Here is a 15,607-nt window from a genome sequence, read left to right on the forward strand (position 1 = left end):
ATTGACCTTCCCATGTGCCCGTAACCCCAATGTATCGCCCTCGATCAACTGTCTGTACTGCCAGGGGGAAAGATTTCTTCATCATAATACCCACCCCTCGTGAGCTAGAAGTAAATCCTGCATAAGCCAACAGTCTATAGCCCCCTCAGTGTAGAGCCTTGCATGCATTACAAATAAGATGAGTTTCCTGAAGCAAGACTACATCAGGGGCATGACGCTTGATGTATTGGAAGACAACACTACGCTTTATCGTATCCCCCAGCCCGTTGACATTCCAGCTTAACAATTTAATCCCGCCGCCATCTCGTGCAGCCATGGCCAGTCGAAAATTCTCATCCCCTTTACGGAGAGAGCAATGTGTGTGCCTACTTCTAAAATTAAAATAGTCATTGCTGAAATAAAGAACACAAAAAGAACATAACAAAACACCCCCGCCCAACAACCCCCCATCCCGCTGCCCTGCACTTTGGGCCTAAAACTGCCCATCGAAAACTTGCAGAGTGCCTGTCGCCCTCGTAAGGAATTCAAAAGTGAAGAAAAAGGGGGGAATTTAAAATGCTCCGTGTCCCTACCCCCGACCATGTTACACATAGGTCCCTATGAAAGCAAATCTCTTCATACCATCTAAGTCTACAGGCCCCAACAATCAAACACCAAGAAACCACCCTCCCCGACCCACCCAACACCAGGTCACAGTTACTCTGTTCAAAAGCCGCCGACTGCCAGGTCTCAGTCTCAAGCAGGTCGACTGTCCGAGCTCTCTCTGCCACTGCGGTCGTTCGGACTCCTCATTCCGCGATGTTCAATCCACTCCGCCACTGCCTCAGGTTGCTCGAAAAACCACACTCCGCCTCGACTCGTAGGCGCGCTGGGAACAGCATCGAGTATTTAAGCCCTCTTTCTCTGAGGGCAAGTTTCACGGATAGAAATGACCTCCTTTGTCTCTGTACTCTCTGTGTAAAATCCAGAAAGAAGGAGATGTCCGTGTTTTCATAGCGAAGGGGGGCCCCTGCTCTGGAGTTCTGGAGGATAACATCTCTGTCCCGATAGTTCAAGACCCGAGCCAGCATGGGACGCGGGGGAGCGCCCTGTTTGGGACGGCCGCCCGAGACCCTGTGGGCTCGTTCGATAACAAAAAATGTACTGAGGCCTTTGGGTTGTAGATGATTGAGAATGAGGTCCTCAACAAAAAGATCCGGGGATTGCCCCTCTGATTTTTCCAGAACACCCAGAATGCGGAGGTTGTTGTGCCGGAGACGGCCTTCGTAATCGTCCAGCTTGAGATCTGTGAGTTTGTGAGAGTCTTGGAGCTCGCGTACCTCCCCCTGTAATTGCGTGACATCACCAACGAGACTGGAGGTTGTTATTTCTACCTGTTTGATCTTTTCATTGAGTTTCCCCAGGTCGGCCCTGATAAGGTTAATGTCAATCGCCATGGTGTCCATTTTGTGCTCTAGCGAGGTTTTGACCCCTGTGATGGCCTCCAGTGCATCCTTTAGCGAGAGTTCTTGATCCTCCTCCCCCAGGATCCCTTGGGAGGAATCTCTGGACAACCAGGTCTGCTGAGCTTCTTTGTGCACCGTGTAACGGTCCAATTTGTTAGTCTGTGTCAGTTTTGTCCCTCGGCCCCCAGAGCCTTTGTTGCGCTCCATTTTGTAGCCAAGCGCCTGCTCCCAACTGGCCCGGGGTTCTCAGGGAGATGTAGGTGAAGCCTGTTTCACAACACAGCAAATGAGCCGGCAGGCCTGGGCGCCAATGTACGAGGCTGGTCACCAGGGGGCCCAACACCAGTTCAGGCTCCTACAAGGCAAAGGCGCTCCCCAATACCGTCTTCTGTGGCAGCAGCGGCTCCAGGGGGCACGGTTGTCCCAGCACCACTGGAGCCCGAGGGAGTTGTCTTCTATTGTGCCCTGCTGTGCGCTCTCCACCTACCACCTTGGAGGACCACTTCCACTCTACCACTGGCAAACGGCTTCAGTCACTTGGTGCACCACTGGAGGCCCTCTACAATACTGCGTCGCCCCTTGGACCTCTGGGGTACCACTTCTCACCTCTCTCGAGCAGTAGACGAGGTTGGTAAGGTCAGTTCCGAGCGGCTAAGGCAGTACCAAATACCTGCAGTACAGGGAGTGGAGCGGAGCTTGCCAGTGTTTATGAGCGTCTCACTGTCCCACGCAGATTAGCGGCTGCTGCGCGCTGCGTCGACATCAATGGCCGTGCCCCTCCCTCCTCACCGGCTTTTCCTCGCGGGTATCCAGTCAGGTTCACGGTGGAGTGATCCTGGTCTCTGCCCGGGAGCGCAGCTCTGATTAATCTGTGGCGGCGCCCTCAGGACCCGGCGCCTCCGCAGGAAGTCGTCCGAGCGATCAGGGCTCTATTCCGGCCTCTCCGGGCACTGTGGGTCCTGGCTTTTGTCTCGTGGGTAGGCCTCACCACGTCGGGGCTCGTAACTTCGGTCAGCAACGTGCGAGGTGATCCGGAGCAAGCGGGTTAGCAACCGCTACTGCTCCGCCACCCGGAGGCGTCGACAGATTGGGAGGATCATTATTCAGGATAGACGCGGGGAAGGGACGGGTCTCGGAGCCACACTTTACGCGGCCATCTTAGCTCGAAGCTTGGCCACGCCGCCACACATATGCTATTTTTGACAGATTTTTACAATTCTACTCATATCTTAAGATAGAATGTGTGATACTAGACATAAGCATGCTCACACAATGTGAACCTAATAATGGATGCTAGGACCAAGAGGAAAAGGACAGGAAGATACTGAGATGGACAATGGTAAAGAGAGTCATTTACACAATTGGACAGAGAGACAGTGACTCATACACACAAAAACTCTTTAACAAAGGTTTCTCTTGCCGGGCCCCAAGTCTATGGAATCGCCCACATGACAACAAAAGGTATAGTCCTAACTTCCTATTCTCCTATAAACACACCTAAAGCCTCACCACTTCAGAGTCCACCTTGAAGTTGTGTCCATTTTAGCTTATCTACTACTGTCTTTCTCTCTATCCCCCCTGGATGTTTGACTCTTTCCACTATTACTTGTAAATGTCTCCCATACCCATGTGAATAGGTCACTACTAAGAGAATGCCTTTAATAAATAAAAAATAAATAAAACACAAGATTCACAGATCAATTTCACATGGGTTTGGTGGAAGAATGCGACACTCGGTGCCCTACTGATGCCCCACCAAGGGGTGACACACCACTTCTACAGAGGAGTGAGTGCATTAGGAGAAAAACCAGCAGTGCTAGGAAGCCATGAAAACTTTTAGATAGATGCAATAAACATTTGGTGATGAGGCGATACATATTTACATTGAGTATTTTTTCTAAACTGAAGTATAAATATCCCCTTTTTTACAGAAAACACTCCACCTGCCATTCTTGCTGTGAAAGAGGTAAACTGGTTAACATTTTTTTCTGATGTGCCTTCCTAAAGCAATTACACCTATATTAAAGACAACATATGCTTCTATTTTTCAGACGTCAAGAGCCAAACCCTGATGAAGACCTTTGTATTGATCATCAGACACTACAGGACGAAACATGTTAATGTAAAGTCTGTTAAGGAAGAAAGGGCTTCAACACATACTCAGTCATATCACTGAGAATAGTGATTATGTCTCAACATAGGCACATCCCTTCTCTGCTTTCCCCTTAGGATGTTGTTACAAGAAACTTTATACCAATCACTAAACGGGCAAGATTCAAATCTCTTTTTGCTTGCCAATTGTAAATAAGTAGGGTTTTACAATTAAAATCATGTCGATTGAACACTGAGACTGCAAACTTCAAGTGGACATTGGACAGTAACTGCAAAGTATACTACAAATTAATTTCTAGGAATACCATATGTTGAACATCGTGAATGTAAATAATGAGATGTTTAAAAAATATGGTCCACTCTGCATAAAAAACATATAAACAATCTTTGTAACTTTGTATACAGTTGTAACATGAAGTTAAATGTAATTGGAGTGTGCATAAAACCAAAACACGAACTGATTTGTATCAAGTAGACAACCTTTTTCATCCAGCAGAAATTACCATTTAATACATAATACAAAATAATAACATTGTGTGTGGGCACGTTTGTATTAAACAATTACACATGATGAAATTAGCTCTTCTTTCATGTGTATTAAGAAACATTGGAACACGCCAACTTGATTGTGCATGGAGTCCCCTAAACCGTTGGTGTCCATTTAGTATTTTACTCGTTGCACACCTTTCATAAGCACCTTCAACAGCCTAGGGTTCTGCTAGTCAGCTAGTGCAAAATATAGCTAACAGTGTTTGGGTCGCAGACAGTTTTCTGCAGCTTGCATCAATGTATGTGCTGCGCGAAGGGCGTCTACATTGAAACAATAAAACTCTGTTGCAGACGGCTTCCCTCGAGCGCTCATCCTTTGCACGACCCCGGACTGTGTGTGCACTTCCGCCAGAGACAGGCTCACGCTCCTCTCGCTGCTGAGCCGTGCAACCCCCCGCGCCCCCTCCGCGAGCGGCTGCACTTGGCTCTTGGGCGCTGGGCGGGCTCTGCAGCCACACCTGCATGCAAAGAGCCCGCGCGTCCCTTTGTTGTGCTCCAGGGACTGGGGGTTGGAGCAGGAGGGAGACCGACAACACGCAGCCTCATCTGCAGCTCTGGGAGACCGGTGGCAGCATGACAACAAGCGGCACCTCGGAGGGGCTGGCGGAGCCCGGGAGGTGAGCACGGGGTGTCCCGGGCTTGGGAAGAGGGGGGCGGATGGATGGCGCGAGAGCCGCCTTCCTCTGCAGGATGCTGCCCCGGGCGCTGTCCAGCTCCCCAGTAGCGCGCGGCCGCAGAGGCTCTTTCAGTGATGCGCGCGTGGGTGTCAAGGGCACGGGTGGCCGCGCGCCTTCACCCTGACCTCCTGCACACATAATGCACGAGGGCGAGTACCATGGCCCTCTGCATGCACATGGCTTGGACTGAGAGCGGGATAAGGGCGGTGCGGAGTTTCCATGGAAAAATGAAAGTAGATTAAACACAGGCACATGGCGCTGAGGAGACCCGCCATTTCTGTCAGCGTTTTATCATTTCAGTGGCAGCCTCGGCCAGAGAGCCTGTGCTCTTTGTTAAATATGACAAACGCTTCCTTTCTTCACTTTTCGACCATGGTGTTAGGGGCCTGATCACACAGGTTAGTCCGTCTTTATCTGAACACTAGTGCAATTAAACACCGATTTTAAGCGTGCTACTGTTTTGGATTCATTTTCATAGCCTTCTGGTTACAAACTATGCACGTGCATGCAGGTGCTGTGGTGGCCTTTCGTGGGGTGTCGGGTAAGGGCACTAAGGTCTTCCTATTTTCTTGTTGCTGCAGTTTTATGTACATTACACAAGGACACATTCATTTTTGGTAGGCATAGAGAGATTAAGTGATATGTCCAGAATCACAGGATGTGGAGGCGACGCCGAGATTCGAACCCGGTTCCTCGGCTCCAAAGTCGGCAGCTCTGGCCTGTTAAGGCTTCCTTCACCCTTGGGAGCTCTGGTGAGGACCACTGAAATGGACAGCTCTCTACCTTGAACTCTCCAGCTCCATGTTATGTCTGGAGTGAGCAGCTAGCTAGCAGTTGGCGAGTGAACATTTGTTCATCCGAAACTATGGTAAAAGATTCAAGGTGGAGGCTGCGTTGCTTATTGGTGCAACAGCACCTGCCAAAATCATGTAGCAATGTGTTGCACGAGAACGATTCCTAATGGAGGACAAATAATGTATATATCAATTAATCACTAAAATATTGCAGAGGTCTTCAGACTGTGGGGTGTGCCCCCCTGGTGGGTCGTGGCTGTGTTCCGTGGGAGAAAAAGAGGAGGGGGGGGGGGGGGCGCAAATACTTGTAAATGAAGGTGGCCTGGAAGTGCAACTTTCTTGATTTATCGCGTTTCCATGCTGTCGTCATTTACATCCAGCAGATAAAGGGCATATAAAAGTATGGCAATTGTGATTCTTGGCGCCGTGGTGGTGGGGTCAAAGACTTGGCTAAAAAGAAAAGAACCATTTTCTGTAAGTATTTTTTTTTTTCACATTTAGCCAGCTGCCTATAAAATAATGCACATACCGTAAACAATTTAATAAATGCATATTAAACGAATCCTATGGAACGCTTTCCTTTATGTTATCAAACCTCAATTTATTAATGCGATCGCTGCAGATGCCTGTTTGTGAAACTAGAGTCACACAATTGAATCCAGGTTGGGACTGTGCTGAATCTGACTTGTGATAAGAAGTCATTATTACAAAAATTGTAATATACACTATATAACTAAGGTTGCTGGAATTATGCGGCGGAAAGGACACAATTATGTGGCAGAGTTGATAAAGTATGCGGTGAAAAATGCCAAAATACGCAACTTAATGCAGCACGTTTGTTGTAGTGTTACTTCATTATTTTGTCAGTTTTACACATGATAACACTGTGTGGCCAAAGGTTTAACCTCAGTGCCAGTTTAACACCCAAATTTAGCAATAAGCAACAGAAAGGTGACTGTCAACCTTCACTAAGGACCTTCCACAGTGTGGCAACATGTGTTGTTGCCTTTTTAGTAACTTTTGATCTGTTTGAGCTAGAAACACATTGTTTTCGTTATAATCTGTAGAATGTGCAGCAGATGGTGGATTGTGTGGCAAACGCATCAAATCCATAATTATGTGGAAAATGCTGCAGCCTCAAACTTCTGTAGTTCCAATGGTACTGAGTATAAGATAAGCTGCCACAAAATGATTTAGCATTTAAGATAAAATAAGTGCTTTCAAATAATACCTTTTAGAAATGGGTAATTACAATGTGCCTAGTGCAAGCATTTGCATAAGTATATTAAAACAAAGCTTTCCAAAAAAACTTCCTTTAGGTCACCTCTCAAAAAGAACAGTGATTTCCTAAATTAAAGGCTGTACTCAGTATCGGACAGCCTTTACATTTGGTGATTAACCAATAGCAAATATTTACATGTCTTTCAGATTACATGTAAAGCAAAATAAAGGAGATGATGGACGGAGCGCTGAAACTTTTTTAGACATTCACCCCCAGTCACAGATCTGGGTTGAACTATTCAGCGTTCTTTAGCTCACTTCCCCCCCCCAGTTCAGACACAGCTATATGCAAATCAGTCTTGACCCTGTGCCTCATGGGAACAGTTCAGCCTGAACTGCCAAGCCAGGTCTTCTCTGGACTGGAAACAAGCATCCTGGGAACAGTTTCAGTGTATAATATAATACTCACACCTAATATAGGGTAGCGCTACTAAAAAAATCTAAATAATAGTACCAAAGTTGGGCCGGGCATAACATATGTTATGGACGAAAACCCTCACTCACCCGAGGGTGACATGCTTCATCATTGGGTTCCTCCCAACACACGGGGACCGCAAGGTACGCCGTATGGGCTACGACTTTACCCGAAGGGGAAAGGAGCAGGAGTGCAAAGCACGTGTTGGTTCTACCAACTCAGTGTGGTAAGGAGGGGCAGAGTGCTCCTGCTCCTTCCCCCTTCGGGTAAAGTCGTAGCCCATACGGGGTACCTTGCGGTCCCCGTGTGTTAGAGGAACCCAATGATGAAGCATGTCACCCTCGGGTGAGTGAGGGTTTTCGTCCATAACAAATGTTATTCCCGGCCCAACTTTGGTACTATTATTTAGATTTTTTAGTAGCGCTACCCTATATTAGGTGTGAGTATTATATACGTCGGAAGAGATATAGGATAGAATTTTCTATCAAGTAGCCTAGTTCTTCCTTTTACCCCCCACGTGTGAGACTACAAACAGTTTCAGTGTAACACCTCTCATCAGCCAGGCACGCTTGAATTCAGTGGCAAAGTGAACAAGGGACCCATGTCTGGGCATACCCTGCCAACTTAGGGTGAACAAAGCAAACACAAGGAGATGATGGAGGGAGCACTGAAACTTTTCAGACACTCACCCCCAGTCCCAGATCTGGGTTGAATCCATCATCGTTCTTTAGCTCACTTCACCATCCCAGTTCAGACACAGCCATATGCAAAAAATCAGCCTTGACCCTGTGCTTCATGAGAACAGTCCAGCCTGAACAGATTACATGTACCCTGGTGGAAGGCCTGTTTCTTCTTTAGCCCTCTGCCCATGGATAGCCTCAAGGAGATGGCCCAGAGGAAAAGATGCTGTGTGGGCTAATTTTTTCCTTTACAAATGGACAGACACAGCTCTCTCATGGAGATCCCCTGAGGAAGTTGGAGATATGATTAAATGGGCATCACAACCATTAGTGCAGCACGTGCATTGGCTCTAGGCACTGCACCCAAATTGTGGCTGTGTTACTAGCAAAATGGTGGGTGGGAACCCTTTTCGCTTGTTAGCATTTGGGCCCAGGGAACAGGTCCAAAGCCACAGGAAGCTAGATGTGGGATTTACTCCCTTTTTTTACACAAAGGCGCAGAGAAGCTGTTTTGGGCATCATGTCTACGAGTGATGGGCCATTGGAGAGAGCGGGCAGATTAGTAGGTATCATTTGTGCCACAGATGCAGTGGCACAGGGGCTCATGGGTGCAAGGCGTCAACTTAACCCCAATTAGAATTATTTTACTATCTTTTCCTGCTTACATTAGGGCCCAGTTCATTATTGTTGTGCCAGTGTTGCTTTTGGTCTCAGACAATTGGCCTAAGAAATGGGAAAATTGAAGCAGCGGTGACGCGTTAACTTTGGCATGAGAGAATTGAGAGAGCAGGGAATGGGGCAAGATAGAGGCACGATGAAGCCCTTGGATTAAATGTGGCATCCTTGATTTGTTCAGGCCCCCTGGAATGTTGTGGCCCTCCTGCGCCGCAGGAGTTTGTCTTACTCATCCATGTCTTACTAGATGACAAGGACTGCCTTCAGGGAACACATTTTATGTACTTTAGCACAAATGTTTCAGAATTATATAGATTGCACTGGTGCAGTTGGGACTGTTTGGACTGGTGATGGAAATGTTGATGCTAAATTGTTCCAGCACAGATGCTATCCATGGAAAATGGAACCGTTAGTGCAAAATTGTACTGGCAACAGTACCGTCTATGTACTGTCACTCCAGAAGAGCAAAGCCAGAGATTCAGTTTTAGGAAGATGACATATTCTCAAATTCTGTCCAAACATTCATCACTTGCAGTATTAGTGCAAAGTTGATCCAGCATCAAGATAATCTACATATTCTAGAAAAGGAGGTGCAAAATTGCTCTGTCATTGGTGCAGTCTGTATTGTCTGATAACAGAAGAGCATTTCACCAGCTCTGCTCCTATGAAAGTAGAGTATTTTCAAATGCAGAACAGCATACATAGGCACAGCTCAATCGTGTCAAAATAAGTTAAGCAACACCAGTCATCTGCCGGTAATATAAATCGAAAGCAACAGAGGAGGCTTCTGGGAGTTGGAACTGTATCTTCTGGATTGCGTGGGCGAATGGGAGGCTGCCAGTTGAGGCCCTGAGGCATCCGTTTCACGTTTCCTTCCTTATGTGAGATGTTTGTCTGGAGTCCATCATGCTCAAGGAAGGAGTGCAGCTGCTGCTGTGAAAAGTATTGCACAACAACTACAGAGCACACCCTAAGGAATGAGCGTGGTTGTAAATGTTTCTATTTAATGATCCGGTACGCGTAGTAATTTTCGACCTAGGTTTTGTGGTGGTAGAACCGATGGAGGCAGCTTACAAAACGGATCAGCCATGCATGCATGCGTTGCCCTGCAGCAAATGCGACAAGATTAAGTGCAACAAAGAATGACACGTAAGTGGTAGCAGCACGCTACACAAGTGTCAAGTTTCAATACTAATAGTAACACTTCCCTGTAATGGCACAGGGCACCAAAACCTATAGTCACCAACATGGTGAATGCAGCATGGAGTAAATAATTGAAAAATGTTGCGTGCTGTTGAGACACTGGTTGAGGGGTGCAATTCTAAGATATGATGGACGCTGTCAATCACAATATGGCAACATTGGTTGTAGAAGATACTAAGGTATAAGATGACAAAACATCTTTCAGCATACTTAAGTAGATCAGTGTGAAAGGCTTATAGACATTGGTAATCACCAAAGCAATTCGTTTGCCTCATGCCCAGAAGGAATCTTTATCAATACGATTGTGGTATGATGTCAACAAATCTCAAAACCAAAGAAACCTTGTAAACAACCCAGCCAATAAATGTCTTTATTGGACCTTAGAGGAAATATTTGGTTCGTATGGTCATGACAGAAATAGATGGCCTGAATCGCTTTACTTTTGAGGGAGGGATATCCTGGTTTTGGAAAGTGGCGCACCAGGGCTGAAATACCTGTGAGCCCTCATTGACTGATTGTGTGAGGTTTAGAAACAAACGAAGACAGTGGAAGCCAATAGGTATGCATGTACATGACTGAATAGAGTTAATTAATTTTATGGAATGTGATTAACTTCACTAGAAACAATTCGAATGCAGAGTATGCTAACCCTGAAAAAAATCCATCATGTTATTTTCTTGAAACCTGGTTAAAAAAGTATCGTACTTCGTTGGTTTTACAACTTTCTTTCAAAAAGTTGCTAAAGGGAGGAGAGGCGAGTTAGGAAGGGGATCAGTAACCTTTGCACATTACTTACATTACTTTATATTTACAAGTGTTCAGGTTAGTTGGGAACAAATTTCATGATCCAAATTTCTCTTATTTTTGAAGGAGGACCCAAAGTACTATTCATTAATGTTTGTTCATCATCAATCATGTTTAGATTTAAGTATGATTCTTTGACAGCTTTCTGAAGATGCTGTCTCATAAAATTAGACAGGCATACGTCCCTTGGGATATGATAATACTTTTGGCGGTCTGTAATGTAGGGCTGAGTCGCTAACAGACTAGAGTAAAACAGAGTTAGTTTTCTGGATATCCACGATGAATATATCTGAGAAAGATTTACATGTAGCGAGTGCTTGCCAAGATTATTTTTTGCATATCTGCGAGTCATTCTAAAAATCTTGGCATAGTTTAACTATTTGGTGTGCTGACAAGTTCAGCCATGCTTTAATGTTAAATTATTCTCTCTTGTGAATAAAAGGCTGTGGAAGCAGGATAATGTTTCCCAAACAGTACTTTATTATATCTACGTTCCACGATCACAGAGGCCGAAACCTGAGGGCCTTCGTAAGGGCACAAATTTCCAATTTTCTCTCATGCAAATTTCTATTTGCTATGGTCTGATTAGTTCAAAGTTGGAATTGACAAAATCCCTTTATTTTTACAGGGTGCCTCATACAAGAAAATATCAATTGCTCATCAATTCAAGCAAAAAGAATATCTTACTGGGAGAATTGAGAAATTCAGTTTCTGTCGTTTGAATGTCATTCACGATTTTCATGGAAATAGTGACATGATCTTAACTTTAAAACCACATAACACGCTGTCTTTGAATAAAGCATGTGTATGGAGGACGTGTAATAAGGCAAAGTCAATCATTGAGAAGTGAAGCTGCAAGTATTTCAAACTTGGTGGACACTTTCTAAAAAGCCACAGATTAAAGCTTACTTGAATGATGTGACAGATATCTTTTAGTGCTTCAATATGAGAACTTAAGCATTAGATGGGACTAGAAAAATTGATGGTATGTTGGTGGCAACTTTAGAGGTGAGATGGCTCGGCCTATTGAAAATCTTGCACATTTTGTTTAGCTTTAGTTTAACTTTCTATCCATTTTAATAAAAAAATGGAGTGTTTTGTAGCAGACAGACCACCCTAACTGACAAGGTCCCAGTTACACTAAGCAAATTATAATCACTCAGAAGTGAAGTGGTTGGAACTGTGCCCAAAGTTCACTGTGCACTGAATCGCTTATTTCCCACTTTTGTACTTAAACGCACCACAAGAAAACGGCACAAAAGAAATTAAAATTGGAAGAAAAAAAAAATCTATTCATTATAAAATGTTTCAGGAATTGAAAATAATGTATTCTTTTATTTGCAACAAGGATGAATCATAATTTGAAAAACAATACATTTGATACAGAAAAGAATCATAAGTTGGAAAATCACAAATTGCCACATGATAAAAGAACTGACCCCAAAACTTAGCGATTCACAATTAAAAAAATCAAACCAGTGCATAAAGTCCATTAATTCTCTTCATAGCATGTCTCCAATATTCTTAAAGCTTATTTGCAAGTCCTATGGAACAAAAATGAAAGAATATTCACCCTGAGTTATTCTCAAGCGTAGTTCAGACTATCCCTTTGTTATATAGAATGTAAATTGACTTTAGACAATCCACATGGATGTATTAGTGGAATTCAAACTTGCGTAGCTGTGACCAGGAACTCAAATATTGAAAAAATATGAGGGTGTAGACTACATTGATGTAGGCATAACACTGAGTTTTGTTTAGCAAATGTCTGAATCTTCCGAATAAGTTCTCTTTCCTGCACCTTATCAGGGTGACTAACTTTGGACTTAAGCAGGAAATTGATGGTTTTGATGGGTATAACAATGGCTTCTTAGGATGAGTGATAATATCGTTTGTAGACTGATTATTTTTAATGAGACTGAGCAATAGGTAATAGATTGATTGATCCATGCCAAAAGACAGGGGCAGATGAAGCCAGCCAATGAATTCGATAATGAAGGAAAATATTGATCTCCTATGGATCCAAAACAACTTCCCAAAATATTTGCTCGGCCTAGAGATGATGTATTGGTAGATGTTCAGTGACTTAAAACTCTACATGGACATGTGATTGACGACTTCCCGCTATATCTAATCGACTAGTAGTACAATTCATAGAGAAAAACAGTACTGGATTCTCACAGAGAGAGGAATATGGAGCAACTGTGGGTGAGTGATATTGGCTCGCCGAGTTTGAAGAGAAGTTGAAAACGTTTGCACTGTAAGTTTGGAGTGTTTAAGATCCTGTCACAAAAGATGGTTTATTTGTTTATGAAAAATGTGATCATTATTTTTACTCTAATTTAAGGCAAAACAATACTTAAAGCAGTAGTCAAACACTATGTGTGCTTGAGTTTTGCAACAGCCTTAAACTTGGCGTCTCCTTCTGCAAGGATGTAGTCACGCTTAAGGCAGATTGCTCCTAGTTGGGCCGGGATGTGACCTTGTTCCTGACACATATCTCGTCCTTGAGCACATATGTAGCGACACTTTTACCATACAACTCGTAGACTGAGATGTAAACATGTTCATGTTAAACAGCTCTTCCTTGTAGATGTTTTTGGCACCCAAGTCTTTCTTGGGTAAGGTGAAGTCCTGCTCCTATTACATAAATTCTCCGCGGGCTGGGAAGAGGTCCTTGTTGTACGATTTAGGACATGCTTTTACAGGGGTGTACCCTTGCCTCCAGTGCATACTTCCTCATTGGCTTGTAGGTTTCCATGCTTCTAGCACATAACCATATCCTGAGGCTGGGCTGTAGCTGTCCAATGAGGGGGGTCAATGAAGGTCATAGAGGGGGAACTTTTAGGAAGATCTTAGACTATAGATAAAGGAGTTTTAATTAGAATAATTGTAATTCTATTTATCTTATGTGGAATGCCTAAAAGTATGCCGCTGATTCGGGCTGGACCTCCACTGAACCTCTTGATTCTAACAAATAGTTCCCTCACTATCAAGAATTTAAAAAGCATCTAGCACACAGCGCTTCCTCTGGGTTTCCAAGCCACTTGCATGCAAAGCCTCATTGATCAAGGATGTAATTGGCCTTCTAGTGCATAGCGTCACATTAGGAAGGGTTGTCCTCTCTATTAGCGCTAAGGCTCTTGTGTCGGCAGAAATGTAACTACGCACAAGGAGCGTTGCCCTTTGTGGGAAGATATACTGAACCTATAAGGGATTTAATAAGTTGACTTTTTTAGTCTCTCAATTCTTTATTACATTTTCAAAAATGAGACAAAAACAGCATTGACAAGGCCTTTTCAAATGAATATGAATTACATTATGTAATGTTGGGTCCCTACAGCCTGTGCTAATCACGCTTATAGTATATTCATGTAATATAAGCACAAATTCATCTGTTTTTTAAATTCTGCATCTTACACCACTCTCTCCATTGTGTAAGTTCTACAAATGATGCAGTTCCCAAGGAGCATCAAAGGAGTGACTTCGACAAGTTGGCAAGACTTCTTTCTAGATTTTCTTTTATCCGAAATGAAAACAGAGTTGATTGCTTTCAATTATGGCTTGTGGATGCCTGCCCATTCCTCGTCATGTTTTCAGTTTTTTTAAAGCGTCGACCATCAGATGTAATATGAAACAGTGCATTTTAAAGACAGCAGATGACAGCAGATGACAAATAGATGCCCAGAAGGCACAGTGTGCTTATATTTCAAGTAACTATTGAATAATATTTGGTGATGTACCTGTAAACACACTTCTTTCTAACGACGGAATCCTTAATGTTTGGTGTCCTCTGTAAATCAAAAACATGTTTTTAGTTTGAGGTTTAGCAAGTGCTGTTTTGTGGTTTTGTGGTTTTCTGAACACTAACCACTAGGAGAACTTGTCAGACACCTACAGAATGAGTGCAGTAGCCCCAGGGAGGAATGTGGCTTACTAATAATGTTATGTACCATAACACCCTTAAGGTGCCCCTCCAGTACAATATTTGCCTTCACTAGTGTTTTTGTCTGTAAACAAGCCGAGCAATTGCCATGTTTGCGTACAACTACACATACATTGGATTTTAGCCCTTAAGCGTAGATGAAGTGGAGGAGCAAAACACCTCAGTGCTTTGGGATAGCAGCTGGGATTTGGGTGTTATCTTTGGGACAGGTGCCCTGACTGGTGGAAGACAGCTTTTTTCACTTATTAGATTTCTTAGGCTGTCATTTTGAGTTAACCATAATCTCCACTGGGCTTGGTACCCACAGTTACCTGTGGTGGCCGAAACACGTTGGCGTTTGTTTTTGCCACATTAAATAAGTAAATAATTTTGGACACAATCCATATGAGTGCCGCTTTGAGTGATGAGTATACTTGTTTTTGAATATATTTATCTATATAAATATAGCTATATATCCCCAAATGAATGTGGTAACAAGTTGTAACTTGTCCCAGCGACAATGACCAAATATGTCTAGTAGTACGCATGTGATGGAAAAGCAACCTTAACCACCAAGCAACGATCGTCATCTTCATTCTCAAGTTCTTAAAAGACAGACAAGAAGCATCTTTTAGGCCTTACCCACTGATAGTTTCCTCATTAAGGCACCTTCATGGTCGCTTGATCTGTTTCGGGATCATATTGTTCCACAAGAAATTAGATATAGTTCAGCAGATGCATTAGCCGGAGACATATAGATCAAACATTTGGGCTCCTAAAATAAGTAATGTGGCTGCATAGCACAGGTGGGGCAGTATAACATACACCCGTCAACGAACTATGACCACTATGTGGAAAGTTTTTTTAATTCACAAATGCTCAGTGACAAGGAGGAGCTTCTCCCTCAATAGGGCTCCATGTCGTAGAAGGTAATGCTACCGTGTTGTGGGAGGTAAATATGAGGTCCTAATAAAGCTGTACGTCCAGTTGTCCTAATGAAACTTCTGTTCTATAGATCTTGTCAGCTGGGTTAAACATGTCCAAAAT

The 15,607-nt window shown here is 43.8% G+C and overlaps 1 protein-coding gene across 2 annotated transcripts in view; it reads left to right on the plus strand.

The window, feature by feature from the left end:
- The first annotated feature begins 4,481 nt into the window (after positions 1–4,481).
- LOC146785560 (uncharacterized) overlaps positions 4,482–15,607 on the plus strand; it is a 263,330-nt gene continuing 252,204 nt past the window's right edge. The window contains exon 1 of one of the 2 annotated variants that reach the window (XM_085634724.1): positions 4,482–4,723. In XM_085634724.1, the coding sequence (XP_085490850.1) occupies positions 4,569–4,723 (155 nt within the window). In that variant the 5' untranslated portion in view covers positions 4,482–4,568. The remainder of the gene's footprint in view (positions 4,724–15,607) is intronic. The other variant, XM_085634723.1, reaches the window with a different exon arrangement.

The sequence above is a fragment of the Triturus cristatus genome, chromosome 11, assembly GCF_964204655.1.
Source record: "Triturus cristatus chromosome 11, aTriCri1.1, whole genome shotgun sequence".
NCBI classification, from domain to species: domain Eukaryota; kingdom Metazoa; phylum Chordata; class Amphibia; order Caudata; family Salamandridae; genus Triturus; species Triturus cristatus.